At 39.0% G+C, this 21,745-nt stretch overlaps 1 protein-coding gene across 1 annotated transcript; it reads right to left on the bottom strand.

Moving 5' to 3' along the window:
- Nucleotides 1–1,432: 1,432 nt before the first annotated feature.
- Nucleotides 1,433–21,152, bottom strand: paqr6 (progestin and adipoQ receptor family member VI; the record flags this gene model as incomplete). The annotated part of the gene is given in 9 exon segments (XM_083893597.1): nucleotides 1,433–1,680; nucleotides 3,504–3,648; nucleotides 3,846–3,942; nucleotides 6,065–6,191; nucleotides 7,323–7,528; nucleotides 9,293–9,420; nucleotides 9,710–9,916; nucleotides 9,920–9,981; nucleotides 21,092–21,152. Coding segments are annotated over 9 exon segments (1,281 nt in total).
- Nucleotides 21,153–21,745: the final 593 nt, after the last annotated feature.

A 21,745-nucleotide genomic window follows, 5' to 3' on the forward strand; every position in this document is an offset into this window, starting at 1 on the left:
CAGACTGTACACTGTGTTACCATGACTACTTCCAATATAAACCTCAAAATAAGTGGATAAATAAGTGGTCAAAAATAGATTTTATGTCATTAAACAAGTTTAGAATTAACCAGTCACCTCAGCTATACTACTCTGAATCCTTAATCCCACGTCTGCACCTAAATATGCCACTAAAATGCACCTAAATACCATAAAATATGCAATAAATACCGTAAAAATTCTATAAATATAGTAGTTATTATTTCAGTGGTGTACGTAAACAGCAGCCTCCATTGTTTGAACATCAATGTAATAATGTTTGTATGAAGGAGTGTTACTGCCTTTTCTGTAACTGCAGAAGTACTCAGACATCACAAGAATACAATTTAACTGTGAAAGTGCTAACGGCCAGTGCCTGTCGCTAACTGTTAGTGCCCTTCAATATCTGCCAGTGCCCATCGCTAAACCGGCACTAACCGCCAGTGCGAGTCGCTAACCGCCACTGCCCGTCTCTAACCGCCACTAACCGCCAGTGCGAGTCGCTAACCGCCACTGCCCGTCGCTAACCGCCACTGCCCGTCGCTAACCGCCAGTGCCCTTCAGTATCTGCCAGTGCCTGTCGCTAACCGCCAGTAACCGCCAGTGACCGCCAGTGACCGCCAGTGACCGCCAGTGACCGCCAATGCCCATCGCTAACAGCCAGTGCACGTCAGTAATCGTCGCTAACCGCCAGTGAAGAAAAGAGAGAACGGCTCTGGCCTGAAAATCAATTCCATTCAGCGCAGAACACAATCAATAACGTGGACAAAGAGAATAAGAGGCAACGATTCAATCTGCATCGTAGTGAACCAGAGTCGTCGTCACGACGACAAAGATTATTTTTCATCATTAAAATCCTTTTTGGTTCCCCCACTCGCCAACGTCGACGTGAATCCCCCGCTCCACTGGGGCTCTTAATGTTTCAAGTTTTTTTTTTTTTTTTGGACGTTATAGTCTAATCTAATCTTAATATACAAGGATGTGTGTTTGTGTGTTTCCTCTGGCTTCCTACAACCCAGAGCCTTTTTCAGACTGAACGTTAAATATTAACAGATTAACAGTTTTGAAAGAAGGAAAGGGACAGTGCGGGATATTTGGTAACACATGGTTGCAAGTTTAAAAACTATATTCACTTGCTTTACTTTGCTATTAGACCAAGTTTTTTTTGACACAAACGACCTGAACTGTCCCTTTAATATGAGAGCAGAGAGTAAAATGTGAATGTGGGTCTTCAGCTTCACAGTAAACACACAAACATCACTTGTTGTAACTTTGTTAGTAAAACAGTAAACCCTCGCACCTGTTAAACAACATCTACTGTAAACTGTTAAACAGCCCAAACCTTTTCATCTAAGCAGTGAGGCGGCCATTTTGTGCCTGTCGCTGTGGAACACACATGCATACACACACGGCGTCACTGCTCCTTACGCGGCTGCTTGACACTGTGCCAGGTCTTCCACAGCAGCGGTGTGCTGAAAATCCCGATCACGCCCAGGTTGAGGGCAAAGCTGATGAAGAGCACGCCAACGGTGCCCAGGAAGGAGGGCGTGGTTCCGTGGCCAGCGAGCAACGCCCGCCGTGACATCATGTCCGCGATCACGCCCTCCATCTGGAAGTGGGTTCCCACCACGGCGCTGATGTGGAAGAGCTGGTGACTGTGGCCTGTGTGAGGGGAGACGAGAGCTTAAATACCACGGACCCAGCGTTTTATGATTCTCTCTCTTCGCCTCTACATCCATCTATAAAGCAAGTTGCATCTGTCTGTCTGTGACAGGCATATCTCGCTGACCGTTAGTCAGATTGCCCTAAGACTTTGGATATGGGTTGAGCATGACCCAATGGTGTGCATCCTTGATTTGAAAATCTTTTGGACGAATTTTAATTTTCGCTGATTTATCATGCTGCACCAAGCAGGCAGCGGCTCATCAGTAAATAAAAAGGTATCTCGGAATTACTTCATCATTTACCATCATAATAGTCGGCATGGCCCTGAACTAGGATCCATTGAAAATATTTGCAAACCTCTTAAGGATTAATTTTAAGGAATTTTTGAAATTCAGGAAATTATTTATTTGCCCTGATGCACTTTGACAGTGAGCTGACTTTCTTCAAAAAACATTAGGAACAAGGTTGCACAGTGTTTGTATTATTTTAGCCTACGTTTTACTTTCTTTATCATGCATTACCATAACTGAAAAATCTTCTTCAGCTCCCACTATAGGAATACATACTTCCTACAGGCACTGCACTAGTTATCTCAAAAGCAGCAAAACTCACAACCTTATACACAGATTATGATTTATTCCAAATCCTGAAAAATACCAAATATTGCACACGAGTGGAGAACTGGAGTCAAATTGCAGTTTTAAGGTTTCATAAAAAAAATCAAAACAAGACAAATGTATGACGACGTCATGCACAAAGATCCACGAAACTTAACTTAAAAACAAAACAATAACACACCATTGTTTTACGGACGGCAGGCAGCGGGGAAGAAGAAGAACTTATGTGAACATGTTTTAAAGGTCATAGAGTGGTCCTGTTGCACATATATGTGAGTTATGGAGGTCTACTTACATATATTAAGTTGTTTTTATGGTCAAAATCCTCCTAGTTGATGTAAACGAGCCGATTGAAATCTGTCCTTTTCGAAGCGCTTCTCAGTCGCGCTATTTTTAGCCATAAATCTCGCCAGAGAAGACAGAGTGTGTTGTGATTGGCCAGCCAGCGTAGAGCCTTCCCACCTGTGTTGTGATTGGCCAGGTATCTGGAAGTGACGTAATCTATCACGTCAGCTCTCAGAAGCGCAGCTCCCTCTCTGGAGCGGTGGATGCATTGCTCCTCATTATCAAAACATTGTTTTAACAGTGTTTAAAAATAGCTTCGTCACGACTCCCCGCCGCAGTCCCTTTATGACTTTAAACCGGAGTCAGACCCAGAGTCAGAAGACACTGTTGCTCGTGAAACACCTCCACAACGGACGTTATTCTTCTTCTGCGGTTCAATGTACGCAACCGGATGTGCCCGGACTACCGCCCGGAGCAGGACGATCGGTTGTTCAGGAGAACCGATGCTTACGTAACGTTAACGGGATTTTCAGTGATCTCGTTGAGCCCCGAGATTACAATAAAACACAACGTTCTCAGCAATGGCTGAACTGTTTGTTTCGAACCGTCAGGCTTCATAAACAAGGTAATGACGCAGATACACACCAAAAAAAAACAGCGATAATAGGAACTTCCGGTCTAGTTCCGCTTTAATTAATATGTAATTTTGTTTTCGTAAAGTAACACTTGTGTTAAAAGGTCATCATTTTGCCACCAGTTGCAACATATGGAACCATTGTATTACAAGACATTCGAGAGCATCGTCATTTCCAGGTTTGACAAACACTTTTTCAACATTTTCTGACATTTTATGGACCAAACGATTAATTGAGAAAATAATGGACGGATTAATCGATTACTAAAATAATCGTTACGTACCGATGTAGTCGAATCTCCCCGGCGCCAGCCTCTCCGGGAGGTGGGCGGTAAACAGGAAGCAGGTGAGGAAGGCGAAGAGGAGGTGGTAACAGTGACTGGACAAGGCGCTGCTGGAGCCACAGTTTCCTCCACAGCACAGAACAATCTACACAGAGACGGATGGGTAAAAAGGTAAAAACACTGATAGATGAAACCACTTTTATCAGCTCTGATGGATCCAGCATTTCTGACCTCGCTAAGGACAAAAATAAACACACAGCAAAGACACATCATAAGGGAACTGAAACAAAAAAAGTGTAAAACAGTGAAGCTGTGTGTGTGACCGGTGCCACCGACGCTCACCCGGTAAAACAGAGGCGCCGTGTCGAATATAAACGGGACGATAAAGGCCACGGTCCTCATGACTTTACTTCTCTTTGGGAACTGCAACTCTAGGAACCTGTAGACACAGACGCAGTCATCGTTTATTCAACAATCAACTGTCATTTTTATACATTTTTAACAAAATAAAACATTGTTGTTGTTTTTTTTTAAATAAAAGAACACAACTGCTTTGTGAGCTGTCGTTCTCTGAAGCCTCAAGTTAGTATTTAGGCCAGCGCCACCCAACCGGAAGTCACCATATTTGCAGAGGTGGGTAATAACGAGCGACCTTCACTCCCGTTACAAATACTGGACTAACTTTTTGGATAGATATTGTAATTTTAGGAGTAGTTTTATTGCAACATACTTTTACTTGAGCATATATTCAAAGACAGAGCGGTACTTTTACGCCGTTCCATTTGGCTAAGTGACGGTCGTTACTTCATTTTTTTTATATCTATTTTTTTATTTATATTATTACATTCACGATCTATTTCTGACCCTGAGGGACGTCTTCAGAGCATGCAGCCAGTTGTGTCACATGACTCGTGCTCAGTGTTGGGAAGATTACTTTGGAAATGTAGTTGGTTACAATTACAAGTTACCCTGTTGAAAATGTAATAGTAGTGTAACTATTTCAATTACTTTCTCAAAGTAATGTAACTAATTACATTTGATTACATTTTGATTACTTTTCTTAATTTTGAATGAAATCTCTCAACTGTTAACCATTTTCACGTTAAGACCTATAGTGTGATAAACCTTTCAGCAGTACTTAAGACTATGGAGCGACAATGCTGATTTCAGCCAAGAGGAGCAGGTTGTTTTAATGGAGAGAGTATGAGCGATACAAAAAAGCCTGAAGCAACAGTGTTGCTGCAAATATGACAAGAGGCTGATTTTAACTTCTGACAGCTCTACATTGAGCTGATTTTAAATATGAACATTTAGAGCAACAACTGTGGTTTTAAACTGTGTTTTATATTGTTTTTATATATTTCACTGATCACAATTATAAAATGCCAGTGTGTGTTTTATTGAAAGCGAGGCTGGGTGTGCGTATGAAAATAGGTTACGGTACAAGCAAATATCATGTTGTCTCTGTACAAAGACCTTTTTGACTGCATATAAAAGTAAATAGGCTTTAGCCTAATAAATGACCTCCTGACACTGAGCAGCGTATCCCCTCAGCTGAACATCTGTAGGCGGACAAGCTCACAGAGAAAGTAAACAGCAGCGGATCAGCACGATCTCTCCCTCCGTACAAATGCTCCGTTCTGATCCAGCTCCACTGGACTTGAGCTGGACACTAGCTGGTGACGCCAGCTGTAAATGAGTTAAATAGTGGAACAGCGGCGCTTTTATAGCCGATGTTATGATTAAATTGGTCGGGACCAGGTTCTGGTCTGTCTGTATTAAGTGTTTTTTGTATTTCCAGCCCAGGAACATCTTGTGCGCTGCCGACATTATCGCTGCTAAGTCTGACTGCCGCCGTACGGTTTGTCGGTTGAGTGCAATGGCACATGACCAGAGAGAGCCAATCACAAGCGTCAGTTTTGGAAGGAGGATGTTCATTTGAAAAAAACTAAAAACAAACATGAATCCATGGGGAAGAAAAAACTGATAAATCCAAGCTTTTGTGGGGATTTTTTTTTTTTCAAATGTAACTTAAGTTGTAATCATTGAAATTTCCAAAAGCAACTTTAATTTAATTACATATTTTCTCCCAGTAATGTAACTGATTATAATTATGTAATTTTTGTAATTAAATTACGTAACGTCGTTACATGTAATTCGTTACTCCCCAACACTGCTCGTGCTGCAGCACCAGATATCAGCCGCTCAGCTGTTAGCTGAGTAGCCAGCCGCTCAGCTGTTAGCCGCAGACTTAGGCTCCAAGTGGACTTAAAACACACCAGTTGTTCACCGTGTTTCACTTCATCATTGTAGATTATTGATTAAGGGTCTGAATACATTACCGGATATTTAACTTTACAGGCTAGATTTAATCCTAATACAGCTGCGACTAACATTAATCAAGTAATCCTATGGTCAGAAAATGCTCAAAAATGTCAATCAGTGAAGCTGAAACGATCTTGCTTCAAAATCGATTCATCAAGTAATTTCAGTTTCAGCTCTAAATCCTAAACTTAAATACCGGCCTGTCACTGTGGTCCCCGAGTGAAACATTCAATTACCTGGAATAACAGGACAAGCTGGTGCAAAACAATGCGTTTCCAACGGCGATGGGCACGAAATGCTGATGGACGAAGGTGTTCACCCAGCAGTCTGGTATGACATAGTGTCCGTAGCTTATGGCACAACCTGAGAACACAAACATGGAACATATGGATAAATACACTTTTGAGTGATTTGACCAGAGAAGGTTAAAGAAACAAAGTCTGAAGAGGGTTTTTCTCTCAAGGGATCAAGTTTTTGGTCAATTTAAGTTCAAGAAAGACATAGTATGTCCATATGAGGCATTTAATCAACACTTGATAAAATATTTAAGTATGTGAACACTTACTTGTTAGTAGTATAGTAATAGTAGTAATAGTAAATAAATAAATAAATTAAATAAATAAATGTAGGTGAACAGAAATGTAGAAATAAATGTAAATCATTTATTTATGCATTTAGTTTTTTATTCATGTATTTTTTTTCTTTTTTTTTTTATTCCTGTATTTATTTATGTATGTTTTTATTTATTTACTTATTCCTGTATTTATTCATTTATGCATTTATTTATTCATTCCTATATTTATTTATTTATTTATTTATTATTACATCAGATTTCGTCCTCCATAAGAAAATGCCACCTTCCCAGACACAGCTGTAAAAACATTATATTCCACATTAAAAAAGTCAGTCTATCTACTTCAGCCTGAAATATACATATCAAATATTAATAACATTTTGGGGATTTTTTTGGGAAGGCCAGTATGTTCACAAACTCCAGTGTTTTTCTATCAAAAAACATTGATTTTCCCATCCCATGGCTGAATAATAATAATAATAATAATAATGATAATAATAATAATAATAATAAATTCTCCTTGAAATGTATTTTATTATTGTAGCTTTTGTTTAAAAAAAAACAACAAAAAAACAGACAAACGGTGAATATGAAATGTGAAAATGTGAACTACGTCTTTGGTTTGATGTCACTGTCAAAAGAGTAGAAGAAATGTTCATCTAATAGATGAAAATAAGGCTCATGTTTATCTTATGGTGGTGTTTGGATGAGAAATGGAAGAGATACAAGTAGAAATGCATTGGAAAAATGTGAATATTGAAAGGGTACTGCACTGCTACACTGACTTTAGATTGCAGTGACTGTTGTGATTATTAATAGCCTGCAGTTTTACCTATAGCCCCTTCGTGCAAGGTGAAAAGGCTAAAGCGAAACGGAGGGACTGACAAGAGAGAACTTACGAAAATGAAACTGCATCTTACCAAGGCTGTAGAGACTGAGCGCTCCGTAGTCAAAGAAGTAGCAGATGTGGCGGGACTCCGGGGACATGGTGCTGAAGGTGTGTGCACAGCTGGAGGTGAAGGGGTAAATGCAGATGAGCACCATGTAAACCAGCAGCGGCCAGGTGTAGCTGTCGGTCAGGAAGTTCAGCGTTGAGCAGAGGACACAGAAACGCCACAGGAAATACCTGGCACACAGAAAGATTTCTGTTTTCCCTGTGCGATCAAACCCGACGACAAAGAAATACACCAAAACGGAGAAGGCGACATAAAAGCATTGACGTAAAGCTTGCGAGCTGTATACAGACAATAATGAGGAGGATGACAACAGCAAGAGGAAGAACATTGGGGCTTTTGGAGGATTTTTTTTCCACTCTTCAAGCGATGCAATGACGCCCTCTACTGTTCAAAGTTCCCAATCACAATTTGAAGACCATAATCACAGCTCAAAGTTCTTCCCTCATGTATTTTTTACCCTGGGATCCCACAACACTGACTCCAGGTGGATAAAAGGCACTGATTTCTTAATTTCAGCTCAAATCTGCTCCTGTCCCACGCCGCCCAACGCGGTTGTGTTTAAACTTTTCTAACATCTTGGACTTGGTCTTGTGCGTATTTTCATTTCAGACTGAAACGTTTTTTTGGCAGATCCTGCTTGAACCTTTTTCCCTCACCGATCTAAAACTCCTAAAAACATCTTTATAAGAGTTTAGTGGAGGAATTTGTCTGCAGCTATTTCAAGAATGTATGGGGATTACATCTCAAAAAAGAGAGATCCTCATACATACTCATTCATACTTCATACTCGTTTGTTATGAACGCAAACCCCTTCACTGATTGTAGCTTCAGTTATTATTTTTTCAAACACCCCAAACTACAAGACAAAGAAAGGCTGCTCAGTCGGGTGACATCCTCTGCCAAGTTTACATAAAAGTGTTATCTTTGATCATTGTCCACCTGATGAAGACCTTCAAGGTCAAAACAGTTGGTGGTCTTTTATTGTCTTGTACAAAGCTGTGTTTGAAGTTTTGCTTTCTTTTGCGTTCAACCTCTGAATAAAGAAAGACACTCCTCGAGCACAATACATTTTTTGACACAATACTGCTCAGTTATTGAACTCCACACAAGTCTCTCTTGGTGCATTCCAGTTGTAGTTGTAGTTTTTATAATCTATTAATCTGCTGATTATTTTCGCGATTGGTCCACAAAATGTCAGAAAATACTAAAAACGTTGATCAGCGTTTGTCAAACCTGGAAATGTTCTCAAATGTCTTGTTTTGTCCACAAACCAAAATGATTCAGTTAGAATGAGTTCTTTGTTATGTGGAGCAAAGAAACCAGCTATTACTCACAATTTAGAAGCTAAAACAATCAGAAATCTTGTTTTTATCATGAAATAAAATTAATCGATTAATTGTTTCAGCGCTAATTGAAATTCATAATTTTCGAATCAAAGAGCAACCTCGCATATTCAAACACTGCTTCTTTAAAGTTAACAGCACTTTTGTCACAGTAAATTAGTCGTACACATTATTTTTTATTGCTACGCTGTTTTTGTAGCCTGTAGAACATGGTTAACTCAAAGCTCCAACTTCCGACGTAAATGGAACACAGCATCAGTCTTAAACCTGGGAAGCTACTCCATATTCCAATCAGAAGGCAGAACTCCACAAAAAGGTGGTCCTCTCTGCTCAAGAGGTTGGGCTGTCTGTCTGCAATTAAATGACCACACCTTTCCCAAATGCATTTGTTAGGTAACATAAACGAGGACAGAGAGAGATGCAATAGAAAAGAAGTTAGCCAAAAATCACTGACATAGCTTTAACTGCATTGCCATCAAGGTCAAGAGAGGCTCAGGGAACCACCCAAATGCTCCGTGATCTTCCTGGAGCTTGAGGAGATGTTTTTTGGGGGAACACAACAACGTTCAGACACGTCAACGCAAAACTCACCATGTTGGAAGGAAGTGGGTCCAGATGTTCATCGTCTCGTTGTTCAAGTGGAAGCTGCTGAGGACGCAGTCCAGCGCTGAGCTCTTGGGATGACGGTATCCAGAGATGATGCTGTCCTCTCTGAACACCTGAGGACCAACCAGACAATACACATCAACAACGACACTGGACAAAAATCATTGAAGACTTCCAAGTTTGTGGCAACAGTTTGACGGAGGTCCTTTTCTATTCCTACATGACGATGTCCCAGTGCAAAAAGCAAGGACTAAAGACGTGGTTTGATGAGGTTGGTGTGGAAGAACTAGAGAGAGACCTGAGAGAGACCACATCCCCATCGAGCACCTTTCGGGTGAACTGGAACAGAGATTGCGAGACAGTAAACCTTGTAGAGAGGTTCTACAGTAGACCCTTCCTTACCTTGGGGATCTGGTGGTTGTCATACAGCTGGGGAAATTTGAGTCGGAGCATATCTGCGGGCAGCCCGATGACTCCCCTCCCTCTTTCACAGACCTCCATGAGCCTGGCGCGTCCTCCGCGGCAGAGGACCAACCAGACGGGATAGTCAAACACTGGGATCCGGGGCCCTTGTCCTGGGCTGCTGGGCTCCCATCGCAAGCATCGGCCCTAGCCCTGGCTCCACCCATCTCCGATGCCACTACTGGCCCTGATCCCCTGCCACACTGGTAACACTGAAAAGACACAGACAACTGTTAGAATTTCAAGACTCTTGTGGTAAATTATCACACACCATACAGACAGGATACCTTACTTTGCTGTCCAAGGTCATCTAAGGGTCTCTGAGGTTTGACCTTCAAGAGCTATTGGTATTTCCGACGTAGACTTTAACAGAATTCCCATAGTTCAAGTGACGAGACCGCCAAAGACGAGGAGGCACAGTAGGAATTATTGTTAAATTATTAGAAGAACGATACTTCTGCATCTCCACTTGGGGGTGTGTGTGTGCAGCTTGTACCGACTATGTCCCGCCACAGGAGGGTGTGGTCCAATCATAGGTAGGGTTGGCGGTGGTTTCATGACGACTGACCATAGAAAGGCACGCATGACGTCATGTTTAAGTGCCAGGGCACTGGAGTCCAGGCACCGTTTACCAGTTAGCTCTGTCGAACTGGAGCGGTCTGTTTATTGAACGAAAAGAGCAGCGCTACAAATAACCAGCGTACTTGTGTACTGCGTATGTGTGGCTCTGTTTTGAAAGTTTAGCGTTACTTTAGAGACTCATTTTAACAATCCGGAGTCATGTAAACATGACGTCACACGCGTCTTTTTCCGGGCAGTCATCATGGAAACGCAGCATCCGTTGACGTTGACGCCGTTAACGTGCCCAGTACTAAATATTATATATAACTACAATAGAACTAAAATGTATCTATGTTTTTTCTTGTGTAGACTTTGTTTTACAACTGAAAAACTTTTAAAAATAACAAAATAAGGTACCGTTTGCTACCGGTACCGAATTCAAGATACTGATATCGGTACCTTATTGCTACCTGCCAATTTTTCCGTCTTCAAACACCTCTGTCACCTGACTTCCACACGTTTGCCTATAAGCACCGAGGCTACACCTTTTTTTATGACACAGCCTGTCGGTTGAAACGGCAACAATATGAGTCACGTGTGCACAGTCATGCAGGTTTGTTGAGCTTCGACTCTGACACTGAGTGAATGACATGCTACAGAAACGTTCATTTCACTCGTCAATAGCAAAAAAGGAAAAAAGCGAGCCGATTCCTTTTAAAAATTTGCTTAATTTGCTTGCTTGTAACACAGTGCATCGTTACTCAGTTGTGCATGTGCCTTTGTGTTTGGAGGCCTCATCTCCAGAGCAACAACAACCACCAACTGCGTGGATTACACCTAAGGTTCAAACACAAAAGGGAGGAGGAAGGTGTGGCCGTCAAAGCCATTGTTGGGGTCCAAGATACTGGCATGAGTGGGAGTAAGTGTCCTTTATAAAGCAACCTTTACATTATGAACACAATACAGGGTAATTTGAAAGCAATGATAAAAAGTACACATTCATCCTTTCTGCCTCCATTACAATGAACTCAGCTCGTCTTTGTCAATGATGAAGCCTTTCACAGACGTATTAGAGATGCTAAATAATAATAATCACAAAACCATTTGGGTCAAACGGATTTGAACCAAGAGAAAATATTTTTGACAGTCAATGTCAATACATACAGTATTCTTAAATAGACAGATAACAGGAGACATGCACAAAATCCACAAACTGTAAACTGAGCAGGCCAAAAAATAGAATTATAAGAAACTAAATGAGAAATAAACAATGAATTTGCTGCTGAATTAACCATAAATACACTAGAGTATGCCGAGTCCGATGTAATCTACTAAATTAAGACTTACTGTACACGTTAATCTCTTGCGTTACCTTCAAAATAAATAATGAAAATAATATAATAATAATGTTATACCCTGGTACTCTCGTAGAGATTTACTGTATATCTCTTGGTCCATAAAATGCTAAAAAACCTTGATCAGTGTTTGTCAAACTCAGAAATGACGATGTTCTCGAATGTCTTGTTTTGTCCACAAACCAAAATGATTCAGTTTGTAATTATTTATTTCTTATGTGGAGCAAAGAAACAAAGAAAATATTCACATTTAAGAAGCAAAAACAATCAGAAATCTTGTTTTAATCATGAAAAAAAACAATTAATTAATTCATTAATAATCGATTCATTGGCTAATCGTTTCAGCTCTAGTTCCAGCTTCAAACTTAGGGCCCTATGAAATCCGTTTTATTTTTTTCCAAATTCCGTTTTATTTTTTTCCAAATTCCGTTTTTTCCGTTTGCTTTTTTTTAGAATTCCGTTTTTTCCGTTTTATTTATTTTTTATTCTGTTTTTTTTACCTTTTATACTTACTTTACCACCATAGAATGTGTGCTTTTTGTGTCAGTGAATAAAATGTCCACTGAAATGCAACTTTCTTCTTGAATCCACTGACTTCTCAATTGTTCAATTGTTTTGACTTAAGTTAAATCCTAATTAAGTAAATGCCAGTGAATCTTAAAACAAGCCAGGCAATGCTGGTCACATTTAAAAGTAAAATAATTAACATAAATAAAAAAGTGGTAGTGCCCCCTCATCTGGTGCAGACGGATTTCTGCGCACCGCCCCTGCGCTGTACTGTTCTCCCTCTCCTGCGCCGTGCGCTTCTCCGTAATAATGGCGTATTTGATGGTGTGACTTGGGTTTCAATCGGCACCTGGACAGGGGGACGCTCGCCGGTTACATGCGGGCGCATCGCAATAAACAAGCAACACGCACTGGGGGAGACCCTGGCCGGGTGAGTGTTTGTGAGGAGATGCACGGGTGGTGCCGCGAATGAGCGTTCCCCGGAACATTTCTCCAGACAAACGTTCCTTCTCCTCACGATGACAGCATTTCAGTCACATTATGTCAATTTCCGCGATATTCCGCGTTTAACATTAGATTCCGTTTTTATTGGCCAATTCCGCGATTCCGTCCGCGATTCCGTTAACACGGAAATCATAGGGCCCTACAAACTGCAGCAACAACAATCTCCGGGGAAATGTTACGTCAGCGTCATGACAGTGGTCTCGTAGTGTGAGGTCTGGAGCTGACACTGATAACAATCTCCTATTGTGGCTGCTCTTGGGGATTTCAGTTTGAAGAATGCCTGCCATTGTCATGCCACGTTTGCCTGTGACAGAACGCAAGCATGACGAGCGACATGTTTGTGAGAGGCACTGTCACAAAACATCAGGAAAAATGCACTTTTGTGCAAGTTGCATTGGGTAGAAGGAATTAGTTGTAGTCAGACGAACATGTTTGTGTGCATTTCAAAAGACAGGGTTTTATTATTTTCCCTAATGTCCCTAACGTAAAGCTGGACAACTTGCTAATGACATCAAAGTGTCTGATGTGCTTTCTACACTGCATATTTTGAACTTTGTAGTAGTGGCAGAATTGTTTTCTGTGAAAACCTCTTTCACGACCAGGCAAAATTGGCATGGAACCTGAAATATCTCTCCATGAACTGGAAATTTTATTGTTTGAAAATACACTTTTTCTTTGCGCTCCCTAACTCATGTTTTCTTTTTGGTTTGTGGGCAGGCCTTAGGAAGCTGCCTGCTGATTAGCTCCTGAGTTTTGGAGCGACACGGGGATGGAGACACTATCAAAATAGTTGACGATTATTTTAGTCATCGAGTAATTTATTAATTTTTTTCAGCTCTATATGACTTGTTCACTTTGTGTTGTTTTCTTACTTTTTATGCTATTTTTATAATTTTACTATATGATTCTTGTGTTTTTATATTTTATTTATTTTGTTTATCACTGACAGTACAGCACTTTGTTTCAGCTGTTGTTGTTTTTAAAGTGCTTTATGAATTAAAAAAAGTCATTTTTTGGGGGGGGGTTTACAACTGCTTACGTGAATCCAACAGTGACCACAAAACCACCGGAAGCTGAAGATCATGTCCACACATTGTCACCTGAAAGTCCTGTCTCAATTCTGGACTTTACTCAAGCAAAACTTCCTTCCTCTTTTCTTTTCTTTTTTCCTCTTCTCCTCTTGATTCTGAAATTCCTTACCCTTGCATGTGACCTTTCTCAATGGATGTCTTTCTTGGCCCTGAGGCTGACAATAAGAAGGCTATGCACAGAAGGAGCTCGATGCCCACATGGACCCTGCACTGTGACCATGTCTTATTCTTCTGTTCATACCATACAGGACGTACCGTACGTCCTGTATGTCCTTTAAAACCCCCCCACACACACACTTTACTGGCTTAACACCTCAAACACATCTGAACATGCTACGTTCACCTGTTTGCCTCTTTAAAACTCAGAATTCTAACTTTATTCTCACAATTCTGAGTTTTAAAGTCAGAAAACCGGACTTTGAAGTCAGAATTTTGAGAATAAAGTCAGAAATTCTGAGAATTAAGTCAGAATTCTGAGTTTTAGTCAGAATTCTGATAATAAAGTCAGAATTACTGTGTGGCCCTAATCCTCTTCCGTATGGAACGATTTGAGTGTTTTCTCGGCTTCTTAAAAGTCACTATTTTTTGCTCCATACTCCATATAAAAAAAAAAAATCATATGAAAAAAAGATATTTGAGAATATCATCATCATCATCATCATCATCATCATCATCATCATCATCATTTCCAGAGAAGTTTTTATGAATCCTAGTGGGCCAAAATTCCCCCCTTTGGGGTTAAAGAGCAACAAAAATACAGGCCTGGAAACAAGGAAGCACATAAACAAGATAACAGATGCTGCTGCTGTGAACAACCCACAAAAATACAACTTTTCTATCTCTGTAGGTAAGTTTTCTATTGCTGCCTTAAAACAATATCCAGGGGAAGCAGTGGTGGTGAAAATTCAATTGATAAAATCAAGAAAGTACATTAAAAAAACACACCTGCAATGTTAACAAAATCAAATTTGAGGCCATTTATACAGCAAAATACTGCAAAACACCACTTTGACTAAAATCATGAACTATCAGGAACAAAAAAGACCCCTCAGCAGCAAGAGAAACGATGGACAAGGGATGTCACATGCCATCAGAGGCACTTTAACACATTAACGGCATCAACGTTAACGCAGGTTAGCGTACTTTAATGCATGAAGTGTTTCCCTGACGACTGACCGGAAAAAGATGCACGTGACGTCATGTTTACGTGACTCCCGATTGTTAAAATGAGTCTCCAAAGTAACGCTAAACTTTAAAAACAGAGGCACACATATGCAGTACACAGGTACGCTGGTTATGTGAAGCGCTGCTCTTTTCGTTTAATAAAAAGGCCGCTCCAGTTCCACTGTAGGTGAGCTAATGGCGCTAAAGGAGAATTCAATATATTGCTAGACAATCACATATCTTGACACATCTGAACTGAAGTTTCCCATCACTCATTTGAGCAGCGCCAGCATGAGGAGGCATGAAGTAGTGACATCCGGTGAGTGAAACTGCCGAGCGCCTTCCTTTGTTCAATAAAATATTGATAATTAGCCCTGGCATATTGATGATCGCATTGTATGAGGAAAGATGACGATGACCCGCCTCTTGCTCTCTTGTTCCTTTTTTTGTTTTTATTTAAAATGTGTTATTCAACCAGGATCATCTGCATAAACCAACAGTCTGATCCGTCGTCTGGTTCCAGCCTTTGACAAACACGTGGGAACAAACAGAAAACCAGTTCTAACTCAAACGCCGAGGAGGTCACAACAAGCATGAACATTAACATGAGACATGCCACTGGCCGCATGGACAAAAAAAAGGTGGAATACACAACAATCTGCCAGAAAACAAAAATTAACTTTTTCAATTGTATCATATAGAACTGACGTCTTCTTAAGGTCAGACAATATGACCCCTCCAAAAAGCCTGTTGATTCTTCTCTACTAAATGTAGACAGAAAACTTAATTGCAGGTGCATTATGTAATAAATCTAAAGCAACTGGCCATAAAATCCTCCTAATATGTCACAGATGGTCAGGAATAATATTCACTAAACATACTGAACTCACCAGCCAAAATATTTGCATTAAAAAAATATTTTGGGGACTGCAAATCATGTTTATGTTTTGAAATCATGTTTTGGCATGTGGCGCCACCTACCACCATCTACCTATCATTGCAGTCAGTAGAGTCTCAGCTGCCGAGCAACCATGGGTTGCCAGTTACGTCAGAGCTACAATGGTGGAGAAAACGAAACCTAAAAGACCTCTGTAATTTGAATTTGAGTGTAGTAACCGTTTTTGGCCACATTCTTACATATGGCGTCTTTAATTAATTATTGTGAAAAATGTTAACAAAAAAAGATGTTCTCAAATGTCTTGTTTCACACATTTAAAATTATTCAGTTCAAACTGATTAATTGATGATCAAAATTGTTGAGTAATTGATAAATCCAATAATCCTTGCAGCCCTGGATTATATATCTCAATAATTGTCGCTAGGAATTAATTATTAAATCTGTTTTAATTATTTGACTTTTATTATTTGCTTAATTTTTCCAATCATTGGAAACATTCCCAATTCAATCCCACTTTAAAAAACAGCAACAGCTGAAACAAAGTGCTGTACATCAGAGATATAAATAAATAAAACGAATAAAACATACAAACGTGTAGAAAAACACACGCACAGACACACACACACACACACACACAGTTGCATTTCGACTGGAAATGTCTCCAGAGCAACCGTGAAGCAGGGAGGAAAAAACACGGGAAAACACAGTGTAGCCTATTATTCCCACACTGACTGATATTATCTGTCTCTCAGTGTGTGTGTGTGTGTGTGTGTGTGTGTGTGTGTGTGTGTGCGTGCGTGTGCTCTCGCGCTCTCTGTCTCTCGGTGTCTCTCTGAAGCTACAAACATGAAAGACCCGCCGCTCTGATTCAAATGTATCCACTTACCCCGAGTCTCCGACATGAGGAGGCGGATGATTCTCCTCCGCTATGTCTTTAAAACGAACGGTTTGAAGGCGGTGAGACGGTGTGACAGCACGGGACTCGGTCAGCGTCGCGTCCCCCGTGTCTGTCTGTCTGTAACTGTGTCTCTGTCTGTAACTGTGTGTGTCTCTGTCTGTCTGTCTGTCTGTCCTCCCCTTTCCCTCGCGCTGCTCACGGTGGACAAACGCAACAGCAACAACACGAACCACATGTGCAGCTGTCGACTCACATGGTCACATGACCGGAAGTCAGAAGACGGTTTCATTTATCGGCGAAAACCGAACCGAAACCGAGTTAAAACCGAGTTGAATGTTTTTTGTTGTTGGTGGTGTCTATGTCAATATTACAAAATAATTAAAAACAAACATATATATATATAAACAATTCAGTAAATAAAAGATAGCAGAAGATGTTCACAACACAATCTATTTATGTCAGTATTTCTTATGTATTTATTTTTCGATACTCTTTATTTAGTGTTTTTAGAAAATGAATAAACAACAATTAATTAATAAATAAATAAAACAAGCAGAACAAAATAGTTTTGTTGACATTTACTTCAATAACATTTAGTTTGTATAGAAATAAGTAATGTAGAGAAAGAGTTTTTTTTCTTTCTCTACATTATTTATGTCAGTATTTAAGTCCATATTAAAATAACAAAAAAAAAAGAAAACTGGACACATGATTCATATTTTGTATATTTAAGATTATCCTTAATAATTAAACTCAGTTTTAAATAATAAAAAAAAGAGGAAAAACAACCAAAAAAAACCATGACAAGGAGGAAATGAAACAACTGCCCAAACAGTCATCACATGACAGTGATGACCTCAGTGACCCACAGAGTGCCGTCACACATGCACACACGGTGAAAGCTTTTTTTACGCCACCTCATTTAACAGAGGTGACAAAGCCTCTCGACTCCCCCAAGGTCACAGGATGTCCAGTTCCCCTTTTTTTCCTGACGTCCACTGTGTCACGTGATCACGAGGACACACGCCTTTGTCCCGACGCCAAAAACCAGAGACAAAGACACATCCTGTTTTGATCAGCGCAGACAGGGAGAAAACTAACTTACAGTTTTCTGTCAGCACAACTTTCTCCTTCTCCAACAAACTCTCATGAAGGCCATGTCTGTGTTTTTATATCATGGATATTTTATTTTTATCTATGTAAATTCGAAAACTGAAGAAGTCAAGTAAGAACGCACTAAAACAGTGGTATTCAAAGATGGGGGTCGGGGATCCGAATTTAGCGTGAGATTTTGTTCGGGTCCCTAAACAACATTTTTCTGACCTTTTAGTTAAGATTTTTATGCGCATATGTTTTCAGTAACATACATGCATAACATGATAGTTGTAACTAATTGAAGTGAACCCTTTCTTGGTAAAAAATAAATAAATAATTAAGTTATCAATTCAGACTGATACAGATTTTGCTGCAAATGTGTAAATTAGTCGCTCCCTAATGTGCGAAATGGGCTCTTGTCATAACTTATATTGTGCTTTGGCTCGTGATGGTTTGTTGTCTTTTAAAAGTGGGATCCTCATGTAGAAAGCTGGGGAAACACTGCACAAATTGCTCACTCCTATTTTACACGACTACTACTACTATATGTAAATATATGTATATATATGCATTTATACATATGTATATATATATATGTGTGTGTGTGTATACATATATATTGTATGGATATTTGTTATTTAATATATTTAGTCAAGCTATAGTAATAATAATAATAATAATGTTATACTTCACAAGAGACAGAATTGTCAGAATTACTATATAATTGCCATATAATATACTAACACATATGCCATTGTTATATATTATATTAGAAATAAAAACAAATAAATAATATTGCATATTATTATCAATATGTAAATAGATCTATATATACAAATATATAGATCTATATACAGTACATATATATAATAAAGAGCACTGCATACAGTGTTTTCCAAACTATTTATAAAATATATACAAATTATTTTCAATGCAACTCACTTTCTGATCGTTTTTACTGTCATTTCTGTGAAACAATGTTATTTTGAAAAGAGAGAGAGAGAGAGAGAGAGAGAGAGAGAGAGAGAGAGAGAGAGAGAGAGAGAGAGAGAAAAAAAAAGTCATATCCAAAGATATGTAACATTGTTAAATGACTCAAAACTTAATTAAATGCTTGTGTTAGCGAATAAATCGTAAATCTTAAGAATTCCCAAGATGCTTTTCTGCAGAAGTTGAATTCCCCCTCATTACATGGAATTGTTACCGTTACTTTGTGTGAAGTCATGTTCACCAGCGTTTGTGAATTATGTGTTTTTGGACTCACTGAGTTGGGAGGGACTTACTCAGTCTGGGAGGAGGAGGAGGGTTTAACTGTAAAACAAAACATTTCTTAGAAAGAGGAAGAGTCATCCAGGGTTTGTGTAACTTGACTGTAGCTTCACGTGTCTGATCAGATTCTTACACACGGAGGAGCTAAAAAGAAGTAAATATACACGTATATAGTCTCTGTGGCAACAAAATGACCTCATTATTTTTCTTTGTGTTTTTCTTCCCCCAGTCTCCCTGTTGTACCAAGCTCTTCCCTCCCTCCCTCCTCTGCACATTCCTGCAGAAATTCAATGAAAACACTGCTGGACCCTGTGATGTCGAAACCCTGTCGCACCCCGAGGACTGAAGCTTGTATGGAAGGCCAAGTGTGTTTACAGCATTTGAAGGAAAACATACAATCATATAGTAAAAATAAATACATAATTAAATAATGAATGAATGAATGAATGAATGAATGAATGAATGAATTAATTAATTGATTAAATAAATAAATAAATAAATAGAACATTTATGCTTAGTTAAAATTACAAGATAAAATGTCACAATTATGACGGATGAGAAAGTGAGATAGAGATACAAGGTCATATTTGTGAGGTAAATATTCAAAATTGTTATTTACAATGTAAAAATTACAAGATAAAAAGTCAAATTTATGAGAATGTCAAACTGAAGAGATTTATTTTTTTAAAAGCGAGAGAGAAGCAAGGTCACATTCATTTGACTAAAATGTACAATTGTTATTGTTATAGGATGTGAAAATGACGAGATAAAAAGTCATAATTGTGAGATATATCGCCATAATATGGCATAATTATGACACATAGTCAAAAAGCAAGATATAGGTAAAAGGTCATATTTGTGGGGGATAAAGCGGTAGGTAATGGATAGATGGATGGAAAAAATCAATAATTTACAGTGTCAAAATTACAAGATAAAACGAGTCATAATTATGAGATAGAAAGTCAAAATCACGATAAAAAAAGTGAGATAGAGATTCAAAGTCATATCTATGAGGTAAAAAAGACATAATCAAAAAACAAAATGTCAAGGTTACAAGATAAAGTCACACAAGGACATAAAAAGTTAGTTTTGATAAAGTCGAAATTATGTGGTACAAAATTGAGGTTTGGGTAAAGTTAAAGTTGTTCAGTATAAAGTCAATAAAATTACAAGTCAAACTTAAAAGTCATAATTGTGAGATAAAGTCCTAATTATTTGATTTGATGTTCCTAGATAAAAAAAAAAGTTAGGTTTATGATATTAAATATAGGTATAATGAAATACAGAGTCAATTTTGAGAGAATTGTAAGAAAGTTATTTTCAGTACATTTATTTCAAAAGTTCAGAGATAAAAATTCACATTTAATAAATCATACGTTACGTTGTTCGTTAAATTCAAAGTCAGTGTTATGAAATACAAGGTAAATATTTAAGATAAAAACCCTACATTCAAAAAATTAGAGATAAACTTACATACTTAGATACAGTATATTTATACGTATACATATATATGCTGTATTTATAAAAATGATATATAAAAATGATGGCACACTTGATATTAATTTTAAATAAAAAACTATGAGATAGAAATGTAGATATTAAATAATGAAAAGTATGTATATGTATGTATATATATATACAGAGATATAAAAAAATAATATATAGTTGTGAAACAAGAGAGATGACTTGAGTATTGAGATAAAAAAACGTCACAATTCACTTTTTGCCAAGCAAGTGTTTCTGACACTGTTTGCTTTCCGTACACTTTCCTCTCTTGTATGAGGCAAAGACACAGAGCTGGTTTGTCACGACAGGGAGACGAGGCAAAGAGAGGAGCAGCAGCTCTGACATCATCAGCAGCAGCAGCACAAGTGCAAACGTGGACATGCACACATTAATATGCCCACAAAAACAATAAAATAAAAGCATACATATAATTCCTGAAAGGTAAAAAAAAAAAAAGAAGACAAAATTACTTACGCATAAACTCCAAACAGGCGAAACATTTCCCCACAGTGAGCACTGACCCCTGCATGGACATGTCTCCAACAGATGAGAGACTTTTCATTCCCTGAGACACGTGTTCACAAAACCATGGAGGTTTGTATGATCGAAGCCTTCATCGTGTCCCCGCCGCAGCCTTCACATCCGTCCTCTCCGAGGTCCCTGCAGCCTCAACGCTTCACTGGCTTCCAGAAAGAGGGACTGTCGTCAGTGAGGGGTCAGGGAGGTTTCCCATCCCCCTCCCCCACCATACACAGTACAAGTGCCAGGCATCTCCAGTGAGTCAGGGTGGCACTGATCCTGCTGCCAGAGGATTGGTTATTCAGTGTGTGCTCGGTTAGCGTCGGGCACGAGGCCACAGAGACAGAGAGGAACACACGAGAATCGGAGTTTCAGAGCTGAAGCAGAGCAAAAAAGACTTGAGGGTTGAACAGGTTCATGTCACACAAGGGTTTCAGATGAAGGAGCTGCAGCTAAACTTTACACTACTGTTCAAAAGTTTGGGCTCACTTAGAAATTTCCTTATTTTAGAACGAAAAGCACCTTTCTCCAATGAATATAACATTAAATGAATCAGAAACACAGTCTATACATTGTTAATGTGGTAAACGACTATTCTAGCTGCAAACG

The sequence above is a fragment of the Microchirus variegatus genome (genome assembly GCF_963457635.1).
Source record: "Microchirus variegatus genome assembly, chromosome: 1".
Classification (NCBI taxonomy): Eukaryota; Metazoa; Chordata; class Actinopteri; order Pleuronectiformes; family Soleidae; genus Microchirus; species Microchirus variegatus.